At 43.7% G+C, this 15,891-nt stretch overlaps 1 protein-coding gene across 1 annotated transcript in view; it reads right to left on the bottom strand.

Annotated features, from left to right (window-relative positions):
• LOC135513812 (protein Niban 2-like) overlaps positions 1-15,891 on the bottom strand; it is a 49,730-nt gene that overhangs the window by 17,293 nt on the left and 16,546 nt on the right. The window contains exons 5-8 of the mRNA XM_064936759.1: positions 15,084-15,251; positions 2,181-2,296; positions 1,392-1,496; positions 957-1,119 (exon numbers count right to left, since the gene is read on the bottom strand). Coding sequence (XP_064792831.1) covers positions 957-1,119; positions 1,392-1,496; positions 2,181-2,296; positions 15,084-15,251 — 552 coding nt within the window. The remainder of the gene's footprint in view (positions 1-956; positions 1,120-1,391; positions 1,497-2,180; positions 2,297-15,083; positions 15,252-15,891) is intronic.

Raw genomic sequence — 15,891 nt, 5'->3', positions numbered from 1 at the left:
TGGAATGCTGCTCGTCTTCCTGCGTTCCACTCGATGGACACATGCTGTCACACAACATTAACCTGTCAAAGGAGGGCTCTACTGAATCTGCGTAGCTGCTATACAGATTGCACGCTTGAAATGTAAAGGTATTTTCTGATTGAGATGACATATGCAGCATTTAAAGGGAATGCAGTCTCCGCTAATGCGAAAACATTATGCCTTTCCCTTTCAAATCACGCTGAACTTTTCCGCGTTACGGATTGAATCGAGCCATATGTGGCTGTGAAAATCACCTGTCAATCTGTTGGTAAATCCCTGTGGACTCACAGGTAAACATGCAGACCAGACATGGAGGACTATGATCCACTGTGCACTGGGATTGACCAGTTACTGTCCCAAGTTGCCCTTATTGGGCAGAGACGTCAGATGAGTTTACTCCAACAAAATGCATGACTTAATTGTTTTTCCGTATAAATGTATTGTTATTTTACTGTATGTCTGTGTTATTATTTGTTTATAAATGTTCGCAAAATTGTGTCTGCTCTTCTCCCAGTCATAGGGAAGAGAGGTCTGGGTGGGGGGGTGGGTAGGATTGTGGCTGAGAAGGAAGATGAGAAGTTGGGTGGGGTTGTGGGTAGCATGAAAAAAAATATCCTGTATTATAAATTACTGGTAACCATATTTTGTTATTGTGCAGGAATAATTGTAAAAACGTCACACACACACGAGGTGGTTGGAAAAACTGGCCTTGGGTCAGTTTCTAGGACAAGGGTCAACTTCATTCTTCTGTGGAGGGCTCAAGAGTCGTCCACAGAACTAACAGCAGAGGTCACCGAGGGCTCAAGAGTCGTCCACAGAACTAACAGCAGAGGTCACCGAGGGCTCAAGAGTCATCCACAGAACTAACAGCAGAGGTCACCGAGGGCTCCAAGAGTCGTCCACAGAACTAACAGCAGAGGTCACCGAGGGCTCACCTTTGATTTTGTTGGCGACATGCTCCTTGGAGGTGATGATCTGGTCCATGTCTGTGCGTATGGAGGCCTCTAGAGGAGGGCGTCGGGCCTCACAGCTCTGCACCACAGCCTCGTACTGGGCCTGGGCCTGCCTCACCACCAGACCATACACCGCGTCACAGACCTGCATGGGGACACAGAAGAATACTTTATTGAACCCTTTTCCTTGCAGTCAAAAGAAATTCATCTTCTGCCTTGATCCCAGCCCTTTTGAAAAGATACACAAACAGGTTGAAGATGTTGGCGTAAAGCCCACCCATCAGGTACAGAGCAGGGGAACACAGGGACTCATGTCAAAATAGGAACCACAGAAGCTAACGGGTAAGATATTTTCCCGCTTGCTTGGTATAATATATAAAGGTGTACTTGGACTGTTGGGTGAGAGATGGGACTTACTAGCATCCAGTTCCTCTGCCTGTCGTGCATTTTGCCTTTGAGTCGAGGGGAGATCAGATCCCTGAGCTCAAGGAGAAGAGTCTCCATCACCAGGTTGGCCAGAATCTACAGGAGGGATACACAACACATACAGATGTGGATTCATGTGTTACAGATGACAATTAGAAAGGACTATTTCCTTGAAGCTTGCTTCAGCTGTCCAAAAGTATTTGTGAGACCCAACAGCCATTTTTCCATAGTGATACGAAATCCATTGTCTTATTCACCTGAATCTGGGTGCTCCGCTCTGCACGCTCCACAATTTGTATGACCTACAGTCAGAGCCCTGGCCTGGTCAGCAAAATAACCATCAGTATGACTCAGCAACCCCAGAGTGAACAGCAACATGAAGCATACAGGGATGAATCCCAAATGGTATCCTATACAGTGCACCACTTTTGACCAAGGCCCATAGCGCACTACATAGGGAATAGCATATCATTAGAGATGCACAGTCCAGCTGCGATTTGATGTCACTATGGCCCCTGCCCTGGTGACACAATCCTGTAGGCATGAACTCACTGGGCCCTGACCCTCTGTTGGACAGCAGAATGGGAGGCAGACAGGGCAGAGAGTGGTGGTGTCACTGTGTGTGTGTGTGTGTGTGTGTGTGTGTGTGTGTGTGTGTGTGTGTTCGCACTATAACCAAACAGTGGATTTCATTCATAGCGCCCTATAACACCACCAATGAGACACAAAGATCAGACCAGCACATGTGACACAGACTGTCATTCGTTGTGGCCTGCTGACCTGTGAGGGGATCCCACACATCATCTCCCAGGTGCCATACTGCCCGTGGGCTTGGCGGTAGAGCCTCACTGCGTCTGTGAAGGCCGGAGTCTGCACCTGGCTCTCCTCTGATAAACCTATGGGATAACCACAGAGGAGCAGTGTTGTTAGTGGACGAGAAACATAGTAGGGGTTGATTTTAATACTTTCTAAATTCACATTGTTGTGATTAAACTTGTACAATCTCAGAAAATATTGGTTACACTTTCTACAAAGTACATACATATAAAATGCTTTCTAAAATATTTTTGTGGCTAAAACATGCTTGAAAAAGGAGCTCCAGTCCTAGTTTGTTGCACTTTTCCCAGAAAGAGAAGTGTATGTAGACCAAGGGTCACAGTCTTAATCTGGACAGTGGAGTAGGAGGCTATTCCTTAAAAGGAAACAGTCTAATACAGTGAGATTGCAGAGTGACCACACACACACACACACACACACACAGAACAGGTCACCCTCTAGTGGCAGCAGGGAGTAGCCTTGCTTTTAGTTATCATAGCATTGCCATGGCAACCCAGGGAGAATCCACAGTAACCATTTTAAAGGAAGTAAGAACTTTTGTCTTCCCTAAAAATCGCCCAATCATTTCCGAATACTGAAGTAGCTACACCCCGTAATGGCTTAATGATTGTGAAACAGCTTCTGTCACCAGGCCATCAGACTGTTGAAGAGCCATGACTAGCCGGCTACCTGCTCGGTACACTGCACCTAGAAACTAATTCCCCATGTACCGTATGTAGCCTGAAGGCTGGTCACCTCATGTTCTGCTTATATACAGTTAACTCACTGTGTATATACTGCAAATTTGGAACATATTCAAACATCTTGACTTTTTCCACATTTTGTAATGTTATAGCCTTATTCTAAAATGTATTGACCCCTCCCTCCCATCACATCTACACACACCACCCTATGACAAATCAAAAACCGGTATTGATTTTTTTGCTAAAAATAAATACCTTATTTACATAAGTATTCAGAACCTTTGCTACAGGTTCACCTTCCAACAGGACAACGACCCTAAGCATACAGCCAAGACAATGCAGGAGTGGCTTCAGGACAAGTCTCTGAATGTCCTTGAGTGGCCCAGCCAGAGCCCGGACTTTAACCCGATCGAACATCTCTGGAGAGACCTGAAAATAGCTGTGCATCAACCTGACAGAGCTTGAGAGCATGTAGCATCATACCCAAGAAGACTCGATGCTGTAATCGCTGCCAAAAAGGTGCTTCAACAAAGTCCTGAGTAAAGGTCTGAATACTTATGTAAATGTGATATGTTTACTTTTAATACATTTGCAAACATTTCTAAAAAAAAAACATTTTTTGGGGAGTGTTGTGTGTAGATTGAGGGGGGGGGGGCAATTTCATCCATTTTAGAACAAGGCTGTAATGTAACAAACTGTGTTAAAGTCAAAGGGTCTGAATACACATAGCTCATTCTATTGCACGGTTGGAGATAGCAAAATGCTTATGTTACTGCACCTGTCATAACACCTGCAAATCTGTGTAGACAACAAATAAACTGATTTGACATGTGTTTGGCAAGGTACTGTTTCCTTTCCACCATCAAGTCAGTTATGGTGAAAGCTTCTCTTGAGGCAGAATCACACCACCTGCTCCCCCTAATGGATAGAGTTCAATCACACCACCTGCTCCCCCTAATGGATAGAGTTCAATCACACCACCTGCTCCCCCTAATGGATAGAGTTCAATCACACCACTGCTCAGATGATCTCCACCTCTGCTGAAAGCGTCAAAATGAAGTAATAATGAACTCATCCAGCTGTGTTTGGAATCAAGATTTAGAATGGCATGCACAGGCTCTCCATCCAAACAACAGGAGGCCCCTAGAGAGCTACCCTGTGTTGTGATAAAAATGGGAGAATTTAGAAATGAACTCAATGCGATTCTGTGTAATTGCTGTGTGTGTGGACTCCAGCTATGACAAAGGCAGGAAGTGAATGTGTGCAGGGCAGGGTGGGGCTGTGCGAGAGGCCTGGGAGCGTTATGGGGGGGGGGGGGGGGGGGTAGATAAATCTACCAGAGCACATCAGGCAGGAAGTGCACAGGCCCAGAACCCCCCTTCCTTCTCTCTGTGAGTGAGTGAGATTAAGGGTGGGGCCAGGCCATTTATGTTGGCACTGCCTCAGGAGAAATTAGAGGGATTTCAAGGGCCCCCAAAACAGCAAAAAAAAATTTTTTAAAGCTAGCCTGTGCTGAAATCCCAGTACTGTATATTAAATGATGTGTGTGTGTACACATGGTCATCTGCCAACAATACGCCAGTTTTGTCAATAAAAAGTGATTAAAATATTTGTCAAACACATTTTTTTGTGCGAATTGACGACACTAGATGACTAAATAGACCCAGAAAAAAAATGAATGTTTTTTTTGTTGACAAAAATGAGACTATACAAAATTGTGTGTGACTAAAATCTGACTAATAAATGGACTGGACAAGAGTTTCAGGAAATTGAGAGCTTTTCAGTGATAAGCAAATATTAGCAGCACATATGGGCAGCGCAAGCGATGTGTTGAAGACCAATGTGTACAGTCATGGCCAAAAGTTGAGAATGACAAATATTAATTTTCACAAAGTCTGCTGCATCAGTTTGAATGATGGCAATTTGCATATACTCCAGAATGTTATGAAGAGTGAGCAGATGAATTGCAAAGTCCCTCTTTGCCATGCAAATTAATTGAATCCACAAAAAACACATTTCCACCCTGCCACAAAAGGACCAGCTGACATGTCAGTGATTCTCTCGTTAACACAGGTGTGAGTGTTGACAAGGACAAGGCTGGAGAACACTGTCCTGCTGATTGAGTTCCAATAACAGACTGGAAGCTTCAAAAGGAGGGTGGTGCTTGGAATCATTGTTCTTCCTCTGTCAACAATGGTTACCTGCAAGGAAACACGTGCCGTCATCATTGCTTTGCACAAAAAGAGCTTCACAGGCAAGGATATTGCTGCCAGTAAGATTGCACCTAAAATCAACCATTTATCAACCTGATCTCTCTTTTGAAGAACATATCAAGACCATTTCAAGGACAGCTTTTTTCCATCTACGTAACATTGCAAAAATCAGAAACTTTCTGTCCAAAAATGATGCAGAAAAATTAATCCATGCTTTTGTCACTTCTAGGTTAGACTACTGCAATGCTCTACTTTCCGGCTACCCGGATAAAGCACTAAATAAACTTCAGTTAGTGCTAAATACGGCTGCTAGAATCCTGACTAGAACCAAAAAATTTGATCATATTACTCCAGTGCTAGCCTCCCTACACTGGCTTCCTGTCAAAGCAAGGGCTGATTTCAAGGTTTTACTGCTAACCTACAAAGCATTGCATGGGCTTGCTCCTACCTATCTCTCTGATTTGGTCCTGCCGTACATACCTACACGTACGCTACGGTCACAAGACGCAGGCCTCCTAATTGTCCCTAGAATTTCTAAGCAAACAGCTGGAGGCAGGGCTTTCTCCTATAGAGCTCCATTTTTATGGAACGGTCTGCCTACCCATGTCAGAGACGCAAACTCGGTCTCAACCTTTAAGTCTTTACTGAAGACTCATCTCTTCAGTGGGTCATATGATTGAGTGTAGTCTGGCCCAGGAGTGGGAAGGTGAACGGAAAGGCTCTGGAGCAACGAACCACCCTTGCTGTCTCTGCCTGGCCGGTTCCCCTCTTTCCACTGGGATTCTCTGCCTCTAACCCTATTACAGGGGCTGAGTCACTGGCTTGCTGGGGCTCTCTCATGCCGTCCCTGGAGGGGGTGCGTCACCTGAGTGGGTTGATTCACTGATGTGGTCATCCTGTCTGGGTTGGCGCCCCCCTTGGGTTGTGCCGTGGCGGAGATCTTTGCGGGCTATACTCAGCTTTGTCTCAGGATGGTAAGTTGGTGGTTGAAGATATCCCTCCAGTGGTGTGGGGGCTGTGCTTTGGCAAAGTGGGTGGGGTTATATCCTTCCTGTTTGGCCCTGTCCGGGGTGTCCTCGGGTGGGGCCACAGTGTCTCCTGACCCCTCCTGTCTCAGCCTCCAGTATTTATGCTGCAGTAGTTTATGTGTCGGGGGCTGGGGTCAGTTTGTTATATCTGGAGTACTTCTCCTGTCCAATTCGGTGTCCTGTGTGAATCTAAGTGTGCGTTCTCTAATTCTCTCCTTCTCTCTCTCGGAGGACCTGAGCCCTAGGACCATGCCCCAGGACTACCTGACATGATGACTCCTTGCTGTCCCCAGTCCACCTGGCCGTGCTGCTGCTCCAGTTTCAACTGACCTGAGCCCTAGGACCATGCCCCAGGACTACTTGACATGATGACTCCTTGCTGTCCCCAGTCCACCTGGCCGTGCTGCTGCTCCAGTTTCAACTGTTCTGCCTTATTATTATTCGACCATGCTGGTCATTTATGAACATTTGAACATCTTGGCCATGTTCTGTTATAATCTCTACCCGGCACAGCCAGAAGAGGACTGGCCACCCCACATAGCCTGGTTCCTCTCTAGGTTTCTTCCTAGGTTTTGGCTTTTCTAGGGAGTTTTTCCTAGCCACCGTGCTTCTACACCTGCATTGCTTGCTGTTTGGGGTTTTAGGCTGGGTTTCTGTACAGCACTTTGAGATATCAGCTGATGTACGAAGGGCTATATAAATAAATTTGATTTGATTTGATTATCAGATCATCAAGAACTTCAAGGAGAGCGGTTAAATTGTTGTGAAGGCTTCAGGGCGCCCAAGAAAGTCCAGCAAGCGCCAGGACCATCTCCTAAAGTTGATTCAGCTGAGGGATCGGGGCACCACCAGTACAGAGCTTGCTCAGGAATGGCAGCAGGCAGGTGTGAGTGCATCTGCACGCACAGTGAGGCGAAGACTCTTGGAGGATGGCCTGGTGTCAAGAAGGGCAGCAAAGAACTCACTTCTCTCCAGGAAAAACATCAGGGACAGACTGATATTCTGCAAAAGGTACAGGGATTGGACTGCTGAGGACTGGGGTAAAGTCATTTTCTCTGATGAATCCCCTTTCCGATTGTTTGGGGCTTCCGGAAAAAAAAGCTTGTCTGGAGAAGACAAGGTGAGCGCTACCATCAGTCTTGTGTCATGCCAAGAGTAAAGCATCCTGAGACCATTCATGTGTGGGGTTGCTTCTCAGCCAAGGGAGTAGGCTCACTCACAATTTTGCCTCAGAACACAGCCATGAATAAAGACTGGTACCAATCCCTAAAGCCAACACCTCATTTGGCTGCCTTTCGTTCCAGTACTCTGCTGCCTATGACTGGAACGAATTGCAAAAATCCCTGAAGTTGGAGACTTATCTCCCTCACCAACTTCAAACATCTGCTATCTGAGCAGCTAACCGATCGCTGCAGCTGTACATAGTCTATTGGTAAATAGCCCACCCATTTTCACCTACCTCATCCCCATACTGTTTTTATTTATTTACTTTTCTGCTCTTTTACACACCAGTATCTCTACCTGTACATGACCATCTGATCATTTATCACTCCAGTGTTAATCTGCAAAATTCTAATTATTCGCCTACCTCCTCATGCCTTTTGCACACAATGTATATAGACTCCCCTTTTTTTCTACTGTGTTATTGACTTGTTAATTGTTTACTCCATGTGTAACTCTGTGTTGTCTGTTCACACTGCTAAGCTTTATCTTGGCCAGATCGCAGTTGCAAATGAGAACTTGTTCTCAACTAGCCTACCTGGTTAAATAAAGGTGAAATGAATAAATAAAAACCAACACATCCTCAGAGAGCAACTTTCCCAACCATCCAGGATCAGTTTGATGCCTTTTCCAGCATGATGCCTTTTCCAGCATGATGGAACACCTTGCCATTAGGCAAAAGTGATAACTAAGTGGCTCAGGGAACAAAACATCAATATTTTGGGTCCATGGCCAAGAAACTCCCCAGACCTTAATCCCATGGAGAACTTGTGGTCAATCCTCAAGAGGCAGGTGGACAAACAAAACCCCATAACTTCTGACAAACTCCAAGCATTGATTATGCAAGAATGGGCTGCCATCAGTCAGGATGTGGCCCAGAAGTTAATTGACAGCATGCCAGCATTGCAGAGGTCTTAAAAAGAAGGGTCAACACTGCAAATATTGACTCTTTGAATCAACTTCATGTAATTTTCAATAAAAGCCTTTGACTCTTATGAAATGCTTGTAATTATACTTCTGTATTCCATAGGAACACATGACAGAAATATCTAAAAGACACTGAGGCAGCAGACTGAAAATTAATAGTGTCTCAACTTTTGGCCATGACTGTATACAGCGTCTTCGGATAGTATTCAGACCCCTGGACCTTTTCCACATTTTGTTACGTTAGACTTATTCTAAAATGTTTTTTTGTTTTTATCAAATACCATACTCAGCAACTTACACATAATACCCCCATAATGACAAAGCAAATTCTTGGTGAAATATTTGTTAAATTATTTTTTAAATACAGAAAACCTAGAATAAGTTTTCAAACCCTTTGCTATGAGGCTTGAAATTGAGCTCAGGTTTCCTCTTCCTTGATCATCCTTGAGATGTTTCAACAACTTGGAGTCCACCTGTGGTAAATTCTATTTATTGGACATGATTTGGAAAGGCCAGATACAAGTTCCCACAGTTGACAGTGCATGTCAGAGCAAAAACCAAGCCATGAGGTTGAAGGAATTGTCCATAGAGCTCCAAGATAGGATTGTGTCGAGGCACAGAGCTGGGGGAAGGCACGCCCCCCAAAATAAATTCTGCAGCATTGAAGGTACCCAAGAACACAGTTGCCGCCATCATTCTTAAATGGAAGAAGTTTGGAACCCCCAAGACTCTTCCTAGCGCTGGCCACCCAGCCAAACTGAGCACTCAGTGAGAAGGGCCTTGGTCAGGGAGGTGACAAAGAACCTGATGGTCACTCTGACAGAGCTTAGAGTTCCTCTGTAGAGATGGGAGTAACTTCCAGAAGGATAACCATCTCTGCAGCAAAAAATAAATACCGTATTTACTAAATTATTCAGAACCTTTGCTATAGGTTCACCTTCCAACAGGACAACAACCCTAAGCATACACCGAAGACAATACAGGAGTGGCTTTGGGACTAGTCTCTGAATGTCCTTGAGTGGCCCAGTCAGAAACCGATCGAACATCTCTGGAGAGACCTGAAAATAGCTGTGCAGAGACGCTCCCCATTCAACGTGACAGAGCTTGAGGCTCTGCAGAGAAGAACGGGAAAGAACTTCCCAAACACAGGTGTGCCAAGCTTGTAGCATCATACCCAAGAAGAATAGATGCTGTCATCGCTGCCAGAAGGTGCTTCAACAAAGTACTGTCTGAGTAAAGGGTCTGAATAGTTATGTAAACATGATCCGTTTTTAAAATGTAATAAAAGTACAAATATTTCCACAAAACTATTTTTGCTTTATTATTATGGGGTATTGTGTGTAGATTGATGAGGAGAAAAATCTATTTTATATAATTTTTGAATAAGGCTGTAACGTAACAAAATGTGGAAAAAATAAAGGGGTCTGAATACTATCCGATGGCACTGTAAACCATGATGACTGACAGGGGGCATTGTATTGAAACCCCCGCACAGCCATCTTGGCACTCCTCCATTGTAAGATTTGGAATCTATAGAAACTTATTTATTCATGTCTACATTCTTTGACACATTTATTCTATGACAGACATACTTTAAAATTATATTTTGTGAACTGAACCTCAAAAATAAATATTTATTGAAGTATTTTTTTGCTGCTAATGTTAGTCTCCATTACAACAAACAAAAACACATGTAATTATGTCCTTTAAACATTGACTTGAAATACTGTAGAATGTCATTCATTCCAATGGAGGACTGGTCCTACTGGGGAGTACCAATACAATACCAATACAGCTTTGAGTGGCTTTGAGTTCATGTGGACCCAGTGACTCAGACGTGAGCTCCTGGACCAGGACTGGAGCACTGGGACTCAGACGTGAGCTCCTGGACCAGGACTGGAGCACTGGGACTCAGACGTGAGCTCCTGGACCAGGACTGGAGCACTGGGACTCAGACGTGAGCTCCTGGATCAGGACTGGAGCACTGGGACTCAGACGTGAGCTCCTGGACCAGGACTGGAGCACTGGGACTCAGACTTTAGCCATAGGGTCTTGCGACTCGAGCACAGGGGACTTGGGGCTCTAGGTTTAGTGACTTGACTACATCACCGGGCGAAAGTCAATAGCTCCAGTTCTACTTTGGACACCATTGTGACTGCAGTGTCTGATAACAATGACGTCGCCACGATACATACATGTCATATTTCTGCTATTATGAAGAGAATAGGAAAGATAATTTGGTAGGACAAGGCTATATATGTTAGTGCACATGGAAGTAAGTGATTTGTTTACTATATGTTGAGGCAATACAAATGTGATGTGACTAAAATGGCTCACTTTGTAACTAGACCAAGTCATTATTCAAATTACAACGTGACTATGACTTAATATTTTAGACAAAAAAAGTGCCAAAATTAACACTGCTACACACACTACCCAAGCCTGGGTCACAGCTGGGGCATGTTCACTATGTCCTTATCAGTAGCTGGTCAGGCTGTGTCTTCTCAGACCGGTTTTAAAATAGTCTGCATTGTCAGAGGGACCAGCTTCAGAGCAGACACGTGTACATACCAGTCTTTAGGATTCAAATAAGCTTTATTAGCATGAATGACAAATCCACTGCTGTTAAAGCGAAGTGATAACAGTAAACAATTATAATACCATTGAAGAGCCAGAGAGGAAGGGCAGCCCAGCCAAGGAAATTAATTGCCACCACATACCAGAGTTTACTGAGCCTGCAATCTAAACACAAAGCTATGCTGCCAGCAGTACGACACATTGTCTGTCCACTCAGGGCCTGGCTCCATGAACACTTGGTGTGCATCCCAAATGGAAGCCTTTTCACTATATAGTGTACTACTTTTGACCAGGGACTACTTTGGTACTATATAGGGAATAGGGTGCCATTTGGCAATGGTCCCGAAACCTCTCATCAGGGACCCCCAGGCATTTCACATGTTTGTTGTATCTAATATGATTCCCCTCGTCAAGGACTTGACGATAAGTTGAAATCAGGTGTGCTAGCTCAGGAATAGTTAAAATGCATGGAACGGCTTGGGGTTCCCGACGAGAGGATTGAGAACCCGACATATGGGATGTGCATGCTACAGACTGGTTCCATAACATTGTGGTCACCTCTTTATGATGGTGGATCAGACTGGAGCTTCTACAAATTGTATACATTTAGTGATATGCTGTGTATAGGCTGGTATGTGCCTTGGGTCATAAGGCAATTCAAAATAAAATAGTTTAACCTTTATTTAACTAGGTAAGTCAGGAAAGAACAAATTCTTATTTACAATGACGGCCTAGGAACAGTGGGTTAACTGCCTTGTTCAGGGAAAAGATTTATACGTTGTCAGCTCAAGGATGATTTGATCCAGCAACTTTTCAGTTACTGGCCCAATGCTCTAACCACTAGGCAAAAAACTACCAGTAATTTACCAAAGTTACCAGAATCTTCAGTAATTTTGGAAAATGTATCATAACTTTGGTCATTTATACTTGAATAACTTCAAAAATATATACATCTGTGTCCATATGTCCAGGAGTTTAGTACATAGACCATATAGTTCCAGAAAATAGCATTATAAAAAAAACTGCCACCAGTTTGACACCAAAATGTTTTAATATAATTTATGTTTAAAAAAAAAAAGGATATTTCATGCTGAAAGCCTCATATTAAACACCAAATTGTATGCACTAAGTGGGTTTATATTTAGGATCATGTTTTACAGATTTGTCGTTACATGTTTAATTCTAAAATCTATTTTATAATCTATTTTACCAGAGGGCCAGGATCATTACAGACACCTGTTAGAATCTGAAGTACCCAAAAGGGCCACTAGATGTTTTGTGATGGATTACACAAAATCCTGAAAGATACCAAAACTCTGGTAGTTCTCAGGTAAACTTCTAAAATGTCCAGTAATATCCTTTTGCAACCCTAATAAAAAGGGTCACAGTACTTGAAGTGCTAATCCTTAAAACGACTGAAACGTAAATGGATAGTCAAACCCTAAACCAGGGTTTCCCTAAACTTGGTCCTCAGGACCCCAAGGGGTACACTATATGGGTTTTTGCTATAGCACTACACAGCTTAATCAAAAGAATAAAAACACCTAACCATCAAGCTTTGATCATTTGAATCAGCTGTGTAGTAACAGGGCTCCCGAGTGGTGCAGAGGTCTAAGACACTGCATCTCAGTGCATCTACAGTCCCTGGTATGAATCCAGGCTGTATCACATCCGTCTGGGATTGGAAGTCCCATCGGGCGGAGCACAATTGGCCCAGCGTTGTCCAGGTTTGGTTGTGGTAGTCCGTCATTGTAAATAAGAACTTGTTCTTAACAGACTTGCCTAGTTAATTAAAAAGGTTAAATGACAATTACACAAAACTAGCACAGGGATGGATTGCCTGACTAAGCATTCCAGGTCCACAATCTGATGGTTTAATTAGAGTCATTTTGTGACTTAATTGAGTCATCTACTGTTGTATAGTAGACATGCTAAGTACTGCTGCCAGTATCTGAGAGTTAGAGGACAGTTTGTTTTCTGACATAACAAGAAAGAGTCTGTAGGGAATTTAGCATGAGCTGGCCACATGTTTCATGTTGAGAGGGAGAGGGCATGAAGGAAGACCCCCGGGGCTTACCGTAGACCCGTTGTTTAGACAAATGGAACAAGCTCGAACTTAATAGAGAAAATCTGGTAAAGGAATCTTTGAGCAGGCAAGAGGCAGCTGTCATTCTTGGGATTCTCTACAGTCATGAATGTTTCTTTTCTAATCCGATTTATTCCTCAATGAAAGAAAACTCTGGTGGCCACGTAGAAGCTAAAGAGAATGGAGTGAGTACAGTACAGCTCTTTTTTCTTAGTTCAGGGAGCATAGATCTCATCCCAAAACACTGTCCTCACATTCACCCTGCTAAAAATAAATAAATAAAACCTCCAAAAGTATTCCTGGTCTACTCATAATACATGTTTTTATATACATGACACACTGCAATTAAAGTAAAACATTGGTCTGCACACAATAACCAAACAAGACAGGCCCTGTGCAGACAGATACAGCAAATTTAATTTCCTTCCTGTCAATGATGAAACTGTTGGACCCAAGTTTACATGACGCCAGTTCTAAAACATATTGAATCATGTGTCTGGCATACGGTTTACGTAAAGCTCATACGGAGGAAAGTAAACAGTGTGTCAGGTAGCTCCTCCCTCTCAGAGACAGTCTTCCCTGTCGCTATGGGGACATCTATCCCAGAGTCCAAATCTGTCCAATTACTCGCCTGGTCCCAGATCTGTTGGTACGGTCATTGTCAAACCAAACCATGGCAGGGAGTTGGTATGATAGCACACACAGACTGGGACACAGGCCATTCCAATGCAACATTCACCAGAGTTTCTGTCTGCTTGGACATTATAACTAACTGGATGTTACTACAGATGTCAATGCTCAAGTGCTGTGGCTGCTTATTATACTGTAGATCAGGGGTGTCAAACTCTTTCTATGGAGGGCCTAGTGTCTGCTGGTTTTTGTTTTTTCCTTTCAATTAAGACCCAGACAACCAGGTGAGGGGAGTTCCTTACTAACCAGTGACCTTATTTCAACAATGAAGTACAAGGGAGGAGCGTAAACACACAGACACGCAATGGAATGAGTTTGACACATGCTGTAGAGGAAACGAAGCCAAAACCATAGAACTATGTATAAACTATGTAGCTATACGTCAGTCTCTGCCAGCATAGTTGCTGTGCAGCTCTACAGAGCCAACATGGGTGGCCTAATTCAAAACACTATCAGTAAGTCCCTAGGAGGATTGTTAACAGTCATTTCCCCATTTGATCATAATGTACTGGATTGTAAACCTACTAGGCTTTTATATTGACACAGACCTGTATGGAGACAGGTGACACTTCTATCACTGTTGATCAATCTACATTTCTGCAGAGAGGCTGTTGCATGAGAAACATGATGGGACCCATCAAGAGACAGTGAGGATGGTGGGAGGACAACACAGTCTGGGTTTGGCTTGGTGGTGGTCAGCTGGAAGCCATAATTCCTGGGTTCAGACATAGTCACTTCACCAGCAGTCAGTTCAGTGTATACTTCACTGCTACACTCCACTCCCCTGCTCAAATCTCTCTTCCTGTTTGAGTTATATCTAGTCTGATATTAGTGGGCAGACCTGGTTTCAAATGCCATTTGAAATCTTTCAAATACTTGAGCCAGTGTTTCACCTATATTTATTAAGCAGTGGTGGCCCACCGCTGCAATAAATAAATACAATATTTAAATAAGTTTGTCAAGGCGCACTTAAATGATTAGTCATTGGCTCAATGACTGGAAGTCTATGGGAACAGCTAACAAGTCATTATGCTACCGCTAGTAGCAATGCACTACTGTTAAATGGGGCTCTAAATCAACAACTTTGCTATACATATCACAACTCTTGAGGTCATTGATTCTAGACAAGTGTGCTCTTGCCTTCATGTATTACTCAATAACTGCCTCACCATAACACCTCGGGACCAAGGCTGGGAACCAATTCATCTAGACACTTGGGTCACTCACTGTGTTTGAACACTGCAATTAAGTTCCTTCAAGCATGCCGCAGAACTTTCAACCATAAAAATGGACACTTGTGTTTCAACATGCGCACAACCACAGAATGAAATAGACCACAGAATGAATGACAGGATGATCTCGACGGGTAATACAGTGAGTCTGGGATTGAATGTTTGTGTTGGTTTGACAGGGATACGCACCATCATTGGCATGTCTTACACAGTCCTGAAAGACTGCATGCCACTTCTGCTGTTCTTTCTCCGTCACCACACAGAAGTAGTAGTGGCGGGCGTAAGGGTGCCACAGGATCAGGGGGAACTGGGTGGCACACTTCAGGAATGGAGAGTTACCCACTTTAGCCTTTACACCTGAAACACACCATCACAATAACCTTTATGCAACAAGCACATTTACATGTAACCAGAATTTTGATATGGTGAAATGGTGTTGACAATGCTTCGCAATACATCAAATATTCAGACAATAATTTAAAGTCTATACAACACTGCATCAAACAGTCCTGCACCAGCCAGGAAGTGATCCTTTCTGCACATGTTGTGAACCATCCAGTAGCACAAAAACAGCCCTTCGGAAACAGGAACATGCCCACATTACATCAAACAACAGCGAGCCGTTCATTAGTGCAATACGAGGTCTCCGTTCCTCTTTAAAATGATGACATATGGCATTTATGGGAGGAGTCTTAACATATGTAGGTTGGCATTTATGGTCCTGAATCTTGCCCTGGAGGAAGCTCTGCAGTACTCGGCAGCTGGCACAGCCACAAAGTCTGATGCTAACCCTAACCACACTGCTAACCTTAAATTAAGACCAAAAAGCTAATGTTTGTTTTCATGACAGGCAATTTTTACTTATCAGCTGGCCCATCTGGCAGAAATCGCTCAGTTTTGGTGCCAGGGTAAGATTCTTGACAGTAAAAGTTAACCTGCATAACATGTGCCTCACCCCCTTCCCTGGTTCTCAGTCCCAACATGTGCCTCACCCCCT

This window comes from Oncorhynchus masou, chromosome 25 (genome assembly GCF_036934945.1).
Source record: "Oncorhynchus masou masou isolate Uvic2021 chromosome 25, UVic_Omas_1.1, whole genome shotgun sequence".
In the NCBI taxonomy this organism is placed as follows: Eukaryota; Metazoa; Chordata; class Actinopteri; order Salmoniformes; family Salmonidae; genus Oncorhynchus; species Oncorhynchus masou.
This window is presented reverse-complemented; position numbering and strand designations above follow the sequence as displayed.